At 38.2% G+C, this 8,680-nt stretch overlaps 1 protein-coding gene and 1 long non-coding RNA gene across 2 annotated transcripts; one reads left to right on the forward strand and one right to left on the reverse strand.

The window, feature by feature from the left end:
- The first annotated feature begins 610 nt into the window (after positions 1-610).
- On the forward strand, positions 611-2,579 carry LOC148605575 (uncharacterized). Its single transcript, XR_015916133.1, has 2 exons — positions 611-712; positions 2,121-2,579. It is a non-coding gene; the product is annotated as an uncharacterized LOC148605575 (long non-coding RNA).
- A 1,108-nt stretch (positions 2,580-3,687) lies between these two features.
- LOC148605576 (uncharacterized) lies at positions 3,688-8,403 on the reverse strand. The gene has a single exon (XM_088550031.1). It carries the CDS (start codon positions 8,401-8,403, stop codon positions 3,688-3,690), a length of 4,716 nt encoding a protein of 1,571 aa, XP_088406157.1.
- Between the last annotated feature and the right edge of the window lie 277 nt (positions 8,404-8,680).

The raw sequence follows: 8,680 nt of genomic DNA on the forward strand, positions 1-8,680 counted from the left end.
GTTTGTAAATACAAAAGATACGAGCATAATTGTTTGTTAAATGTTTATTGTAGTATAAATATTATGCCAGAAATGTCCGATGATTGGATAAATAGACATATTCTATTTTATTACCTAATTAAAAGGTTTTATCTTGTTTATTAAATATACACATATTTTTCTCTATTTTCAAAATTTATTCAGGACAAGGCGATCTATTGCACTGTCGATGTACTATTGCACGGTGCAATAATCTCCTTGACGAGTCTATTGCACTGACCTCATAATGACCTTTATCTAAGCCTTTTGATTGGTTGATTTTTTAAGCGCTTTATTGAGTTGGAATTTACACACAAAAAACTCTTATCTAAAATCGTAGATGTGACTCTCGCCTGCCAATTCGTAAATTTCCTATTCCTGGTCGAATGGTTGTCTCTTTGACATATTCCCCATTTCCGTTGGCCTCGTGCAATAGAACACTTGGTCATTCTCATTACCTCAGGACAAATATTCTGGTCTATTGCATCCAACCCATTTAATAACTGTATACTATTCTTTTCTAACAACGTCACCTTTACGTCTGTCTATCGTGACGTTGCTCGACTCCAATAGCAACGTTGTCAGTTCATAGAACATCTTCTATCACAACAGGCAGCGTTTCTTGTATAGAGAGAAAAACGTGATATATTTCGTGAATAACTTACATGCGTATAGGATTTTCACCAAGTTAAAAGTAAGTTTGTTTCGTCTTTTTATCAGCAATTATGATATGTTTACATTTTGAATTAATTCATGTTTTGTTCATGTTTTTTTTTCGAAGGAAGTGTTTTTGTTGTAGTTCATGTAGTTCGTCATGTATGGTCTCTCTTTATTTCACCTTCAAAGACGAGGCATCTTTATACACTCATGCTTGAAATTGATAGAAACCTTTACCGTTACGGTCCCCAACACCACAAAACGTGAAAAATTACTTAAGTCTAAGAAAATTCTTTTAACTGTTTGTGAGGTCATCGGTTTGAAAGACGTTGAGTGGAGTTATCATGGAAGTTAAGAATATTCTTATATTTCCTGCTTCCCTAAATTTCAAGAACAAAAAAAGATTCTGACCCCACAAAATTTGTCACCCCCGAGTCAAATAATCGCCCCTTTATCTACTGAACCTGTTTTGGGATGTAATGGGGTGGATTCTATGAACAAGCTTTTTTTGTCTTTTTTTTTTATCAAAAAAAAAGTTCCTCAGAACATTGCATAAATTACGTATTATTGAAAGCCATTCACAATGTGGAATAAGCTTATCAGGAAGACCAGAAATGCTTGTTCTTCATTTCTTGATGTTGACATCTTTTACCTCGGCTGTCGTAGCCAATATACAACTGCAAAATACGTAGTTTCCAAAAATAATACGGGAGCGTTTATGGTTGTATTATTATCAACTTGGTTCTGTATACTTATGCAAGAAAAAGTATCAACATTCGGTTTGTACCTGCATATTTGCTAGTTTCGATAATTAAATACAAATCGAATCATAGCTTTCCAAGATAGGGTTGGCCTTATAGTCTGCAGTATGGCGCCCAGATGTTTACGAAAATTGATTAATATTACCCATAATTCTTGGGTCATAAAAATTGCGAAACGAAAACGAACCAAAACGAAACGAAAGTAATCGATAAAAGAAATAATCGAAACGAATCAATTCGATAAAATGAATCAAATCGTAATAAAAACATAATTAAACGATATAAATCGAAACAGAATGAAGCAAAACTAAATTGAATAAAAGAAATATTTTAAATTACAAGAACCATAATGTTTATATGTGCCGGACAATTCGACCCAAAGACATTTCGGACCATGACAACCAATAATTCCTTATGAATGCTAGACATTTCAGCCAATAGACATATCAGACCATGACAATAAGTATAGGACATAAATCATTACAAAAATTACCATATTTGGAGGTTATAAATATAATATATCAAATCTGAGGATAGAGCTGACACAAATTATCGAAGTTGTTTTTAATTAATGTTTCCTCGGGAGCGTTAAAAGGTTTCACCTTCATCATATTATTTTGAGTATATGCAAAACATGATCGGATCTTTAATTGATTTATTTTCTTTTTCATCGTTATTTTGTAGCATGTTTCCTTTACGGTTGGCCGATTTATCTCCAGATCAACTCATATTGGAATATACAGAGTACCTGTTCCGAACCAATGGAAAAAAGAGTTTATTTGGATGAGAAACTTGAATATGTGGGCAGTTACGTGTATAACCTTTTACAGGATGCAGCTGATCTGATGGCGGAAATGACGTCATTTGCTTGTAACCAAGCCATCACTCCAGTTGTAACACTCGCCTCAGATTCCATCTTTCATCTGATTTCCGTTTCAACAGATGTAAGATTATCATATCAATTCAAATTTTGAAAAAAAAAACTTACGTCTTACTTTTCATGATACCAAGTTTACTATCACGGCAGTGATCGAACCACCGCGAGGAGTTGTTAATTGAAACCCAAAAGTTTGTACTGAAAATGTTTATTGTCAGACGTGATGTGATATCAATAATATTATATATGGATTTCGCAATATATAACATTTATCTATTCGCAATCAGAAACGCAATATTACGCAACACTTCAACAATAATCCATGAATGAAATCTCTTTGATACTGCATATAAACATCTACGTCAAAACTCTTTGGGCTTATAAACTCTAAAACGTAAATTAGTTTCGTCAAAATTGCAAATGGCGTAAGATATTTCAACGTGTCTATTCTAAATACGGAATCGTACCGGATTAAAATTCCGGAAAACAGTTAACATTTACATGGCTCCCCAAAATTGAAATTCTTCAATTTTCAAAATTTCAAAATATCGAAAAAGTATTAACACAATAATGCACTAGTATAAAAATATTGCGACCAATACCATCATCAAAATTTCATGTCAAATAGTATTTTCAAAATATTTACTACATGTTCAGATAAAATACAGTTTATCAATAAACAAGCGTCAATGCACACACATACATATATTACTGAGGCTCATCGGCGGGGATTTCCTCGGTCTCATGTAACAGAACCAGTTTATGAATAGGTCTATCTAATTCCATCAAGCTTGTTCTTCTAACACCTTTAGAATCCAAATCAGAAGATCCAATCGAAAGTCTAACTTTCCTAACTAAACCATCATTGTCAATATTAGCCTCCAACACTCGGCCAATTTTCCAAACATTTCTTGGCAGGTTATCATCTATAACCATGACGACGTCATCAACTTTGAAATTCCTACGGGTTTTGGTCCACTTGTCTCTAGTTTGAAGGTTACTTAGATATTCTCTGCGCCACCTTAACCAAAACTCATTCGCTAGATACTGAATACGTCTCCATCTCCGCCTTACATACAAGTCTGGTCTTATGAATTTTCCTGGAGGTGGCAAAATGATCTTGGATTTCATTGTCAGCAGGTGATTGGGAGTAAGTACAGGTGAATGAGGATCGTTCACATTTTCTATGGAGAGAGGACGTGAATTAACGATTGCAGTAACTTCGCAAATGAAAGTCCGTAATGATTCATCAAGTTGTTGACTTAATTTTGACAGCAACGTTGCCAATACACTTCTAACAGTCCTAATTTGCCTCTCCCATACACCTCCCATATGACTTGCATAGGGTACATTAGTTTTCAAATTGAAACCTTCTCATTGAAATTCTTCATTTTTGAGAAATTCCGCTACTCGTTCGTCGTCCATTTCTGACACTGCGCGATCCAACTCATTCTTAGCGCCGATAAAATTAGTCCCTCTGTCCGACCTAAGATGACGAATGGGTCCTCGAAGACATAAGAATCGACGAAGAGCGTTTATGAATGAGTCCGTATCCAAGGAGTTGGCAATTTCCAAATGAATGGCTCTACTGGTAAAGCAAGTGAAAATCACTCCATATCTTTTTAGTTCCTTTCTCCCTTCTTTTACTAGAAACGGTCCAAAGCAGTCAACGCCACAGTATGAAAAGGGTGGTGCGGGTTCAACTCTATCACTTGGAAGATCCGCCATTTTCTGACCTTGTGACCTTCCACGAAGCTTCCTGCATGTGTAACAATGGTAAATAACATTTGTTACTGCTGAACTACACCCTAAAATCCAGAAGCCATTACTTCGCAATTCATTCGTCGTTATTCCTCGACCTTGGTGCTGTACTCTTTCATGGTAGTGTTTGACCAGCAAGTCAGTAACATGATCCTTCCTTGGTAGAATGATCGGATGTTTTACTTCATATGCATCGAGCGATTGACGTGTTCGACCTCCTACTCGGATGAGTCCATTTTCATCCAATATAGGATCCAACCGATGAAGATTCGAATCTTCGCTGATTTCAACATTCCGTTTATCAATGTCCTTTTCAAAATGAACAGTTTGAACTATTCGCAAAATTTCAACCTGAGCTCTCTGTAGATCTTCAACAGTCTGAGAGTTATGCTCAACACGTTCCTTTGTCGTTTCGTTTTCTTTGTCCAGACGTTTCCTTAACAGACGCTTCAAACGAATACAATTAGCAATGGCACGTTTGGCTCTGTCCCATCTAGAAAAATAAGCTAGTCTATCTAACATCGAAGAAGTCGTATTTTCCGTACAAGTCGTAAATGACTGAACTTTCTTCACCTCGGGATCGTCTTTCATGTCTTCCAAGTCAGTGACTGCATGAGATGTCGGTAATTCCTTATTCCACAGGAAAGTTGGTCCTGTTATCCAATTCGAGCTGATCAATTCTGAAGCTGTTGCTCCTCTGGATGCTATATCAGCAGGATTTTCCTTAGATTGTACATATTTCCACTGACAAGGATTGGTTTGATCTCTGATAAGCTGAACTCTATTTCCTACGAAAACATGAAAGCGTTTAGCGTCATTCATAATGTAGCCTAATACAACTGACCTATCTGTCCAGAAGAAGTGCAAAACATTCTCAAACTCAAATTCCCGTTTCAATACAGCGTGAACCTTAACTGAAATTACTGCTGCTGTCAGTTCTAAACGTGGTATTGTCATCGCTTTTCTAGGTGCGTCTCTAGCCTTTCCCATTAGCAAGGAACAATAAATTCGTCCGGAAGCGTCTATAGATCTTAGATATGAACACTGACCATATCCAACCGAACTTGCATCTGAAAAATGATGAAATTCCATAATTTTGACATCAGTGAAATCATCTGGGATTACACATCGCTTGATTTGTAGGTTCGCTAACTCATTCAAATCACTTCTCCACCGTTCCCATCGCATATGCAAATTTTCGGGAATCGGGTCGTCCCAATCAACATCATCTCCGCATGTTTGTTGTAAGATTTGTTTTCCTACCAATACCACTGGTGATATGAAACCCAAAGGATCATATACAGAGCTTACTGTCGACAAGATTCCTCTACGGGTCAGTGGCTTGTCATTCAATGTAATTCTGAATTGAAATGCGTCAGATTCAATGTTCCACTGAACACCAAGTGTTGTTTCAATCGGTAGTTGATCATTGAAAATATCTATGTCTTTCAATCCGACAGCTCGATCTTCGACTGGTATAGAACTCAAAACTTCTTTTGAATTGCTGCTTAACTTGTGAAGTCGTACTCCGCCCTTTGAACAAATATTTTGACTACCCTTTATCATCTGGACGGCCTCTTTGACAGACGCTACTGACTTTAACCCATCGTCTACGTAAAAATCTTTTCTAAGGAAATTTGAGACATTAGATCCAAATTCAACTTCATTATCTGCTGCGATTTGTTTTAGTCCAAAATTGGCACAGCCAGGAGAAGAAGTTGCTCCAAACAGGTGGACGCACATTCTATAAACCGCAACTTCCGTCATGTTGGCATCTTTCCACCAAAGGAAACGAAGATAATTGCGATGGTTCTTGTGAACATAGAACTGGTGAAACATTTGTTCAATGTCACATGTAAATGCGATCTTTCCCTGTCGAAAACGACATAAGACTCCAATGAGGGTGTTTGTTAGATCGGGACCTTGCAGTAGGTGGTCATTTAAACTTTTGTCTTTAAACTTAGAACTGCAGTCGAATACAACTCTCAACTTATCCGGTTTCCGTGGATGAAACACTCCATGATGCGGAATATACCATTCAAAGCCTTCATCTTGGGACATTTCTGACTGAGAAACAATCTCGGCATGACCTCTCTTAATAAGATTTTCCATGAATTCCTTATAGAGCTCATAATATCGTTTATCCGCCTTGAATCGCTTGGTGAGATTTGTAAGTCTCCGCATCGCCACAAATCTATTATTAGGAAGATGAGGAGGTTCTCCTTTAAACGGTAGTGGTAAACTGTAATGTCCACTACTATCGTCGAACTCAATTCCGTCACTTACAACCTGAATGAATCTCTTGTCTTCCTGTGACATACTATTTGAATCATTGCATGCCGTATTCTCACTAAAGTCCAACTCGAACATCCTAGAAACTTCGACCGGTTGTAGTACCTTGACCTTTGTTCTTAACGCAAACGAAACCTTATCAACATTATGCTGATCGCAAGATTGCCAAGGAGTTACCAGTTCCGGTGGAACTTCACAAACCATAGTACAATGACTCAATCCGATTGTGTGTTGCTCATCCAATACATTAGAGCCCTTTGGGTCCACAATACCTACTATGCCCCATCCAAGATCTGTTCTCTGTCCATAGGGTCCATCGCTGTCTGGTGGTATAACTTCACGAGGCATCAACGCCATTGAACAGTTGTAACCTATAAGCAGGCCTATTTCACAGTTTGCCATGGGCATTAATTTATCAGCTATGGGGCTAAGATGAGACCATGATCTCGCAATTTCCGGAGTGGGTATGTGGCTTTTGTTAGCCGGAATAATACTTCTAGAAAAGGTATCTGGTAGAGCTATTCTATCTGTACTGTCGTGTCCTCGCACCAGTAGTCCCTTAAAACGAGCACTTCTAACGGTTTTATTCTCTGCTAGCATTGTAGAAAGCTTAAGTGTGACACCTGTTCCAGCCAAACCGAGAGATCTGCAGGTATCCTCTAGGATGAAACAAGTATCAGATTGTGTGTCTAACATAGCATACACCAACCTTTCATTGTCTGGATTATCGCAATGTGACAAGTACACTGGTAGTACCATACTGTTCTTGCTAAGAGCTTTGCTACTACTAAGAAATGATATGCTCGTATGTGACGCCTGAACTATTGACTTTGTTTCACAAGTAAAGGGATTATTTGAGTCCTTTGATTGTACCTTTGAATGATCTACATCACCATGGAATGCAGTTGGGTGCAGCTTTGAACATTTCTCACATTTTTTCTTACGTTTACAGTTTTTGGATATGTGTCCTCCTTTGAGACACCCAAAGCATAGTTTCTTGCTTCTAGCTAATTCCTTTCTGTCACCGATTTCTTTACTCAGGAAGGTTCTGCATTTATCAAGATAATGGTCCTTTCCACATAATGGCCACTTTATTTCGGGTTTCTTCTGTTCCTTCGTCTCAATAGCAAATGAGCGACCATCGATTCTCTGATTTGTATACTTAGATTTGGTACTACCGGCTCTGTTGTCAGAAGATTTTATAGTTGTTACAGGGTCTGAGGCAATCTTCGCTTCTTTATTGATGAAGTCCATAAAGTACTTGAATGGTGGAAATCGTTGTTCATCTTCCTTCCACTGAAAAACCATTCTACCACATCTAGTGGCTAGCCAATCTGGTAATTTTGCCATCAGCTTACGGTTTTCACGATCGTCATTCAGAATCCCGAGAGTTCCTAAGGAGAGCATAGCTGCGTGACACTGTTTTAAGAAATCTGCAAACTTCTGGAGCGCTTTACTGTCAAGAGATGCAATCTTGGGCCATTTTTCCAACTTGTCTCTAAATGCATTACCGATCACAAATGGATCCCCAAACCGCTCGTCTAATAGAATTTCGGCTTCATCATAAGCAGCATCACTAGAAAGTAGAAAGTAGTTCTCTACAGCTTCCTTCGCTGGTCCAGCGAGATATTTCTTCAAATAATGAATTTGCTCGGCTTTCGGTATGTGTCGTTGCTCTATTAGCGTACTAAATGCTGCCTTCCATCCAGGATATAACAGAGGATCGCCACTGAAGACAGGAGGTTCCGGAGGTGGTAGTCTGCCAAGACTTACATGGTCCATCAAAGTTTTCATAATCGCAGATAGTCCATTATCTACTGTGGTCTGATTCATACCCAATGTAGGTGCCATTGTTCCACGGGTAGCCGACCCTGATATATCATTATGTGAGACTGGTGTGAACGCATTCGCATCTGGGTTAAGCGTGTTCTGTGTATTTGGTAGAGGTCTGAAACTGACTGTAGTATTTGTTGGCTTCAACTTAGACACACCATGACTTTCTTGAGACGCGATTCTGACCTTAGAAGTTTGTGGCATTGTGACATCAGCCTCCATTAAATTTTGCATACCAGTAGAGGGAGTTAAGATGAGTCATGTCATGTTCTTGATCATCAATGTCGTTTCTGGTTTGTTTTTTGTGATCGTATGAGTTTACATATTTGCTTACTAACTCGTCCTTTGATGCTACAGGTAAATCCAGCCTACTATTTAACTCGTCATTTTCATCTCTGTCATGAACTTCCAATGTAGCTTCAGTGATGTCCAACTTTTTCATAGCCTTAATTCGATCATATTCCAATTTCACCTTAGACTC

The sequence above is a fragment of the Perna viridis genome, chromosome 10 (genome assembly GCF_037379345.1).
Source record: "Perna viridis isolate PV_CMFRI_1.1 ecotype Kerala chromosome 10, ASM3737934v1, whole genome shotgun sequence".
NCBI classification, from domain to species: domain Eukaryota; kingdom Metazoa; phylum Mollusca; class Bivalvia; order Mytilida; family Mytilidae; genus Perna; species Perna viridis.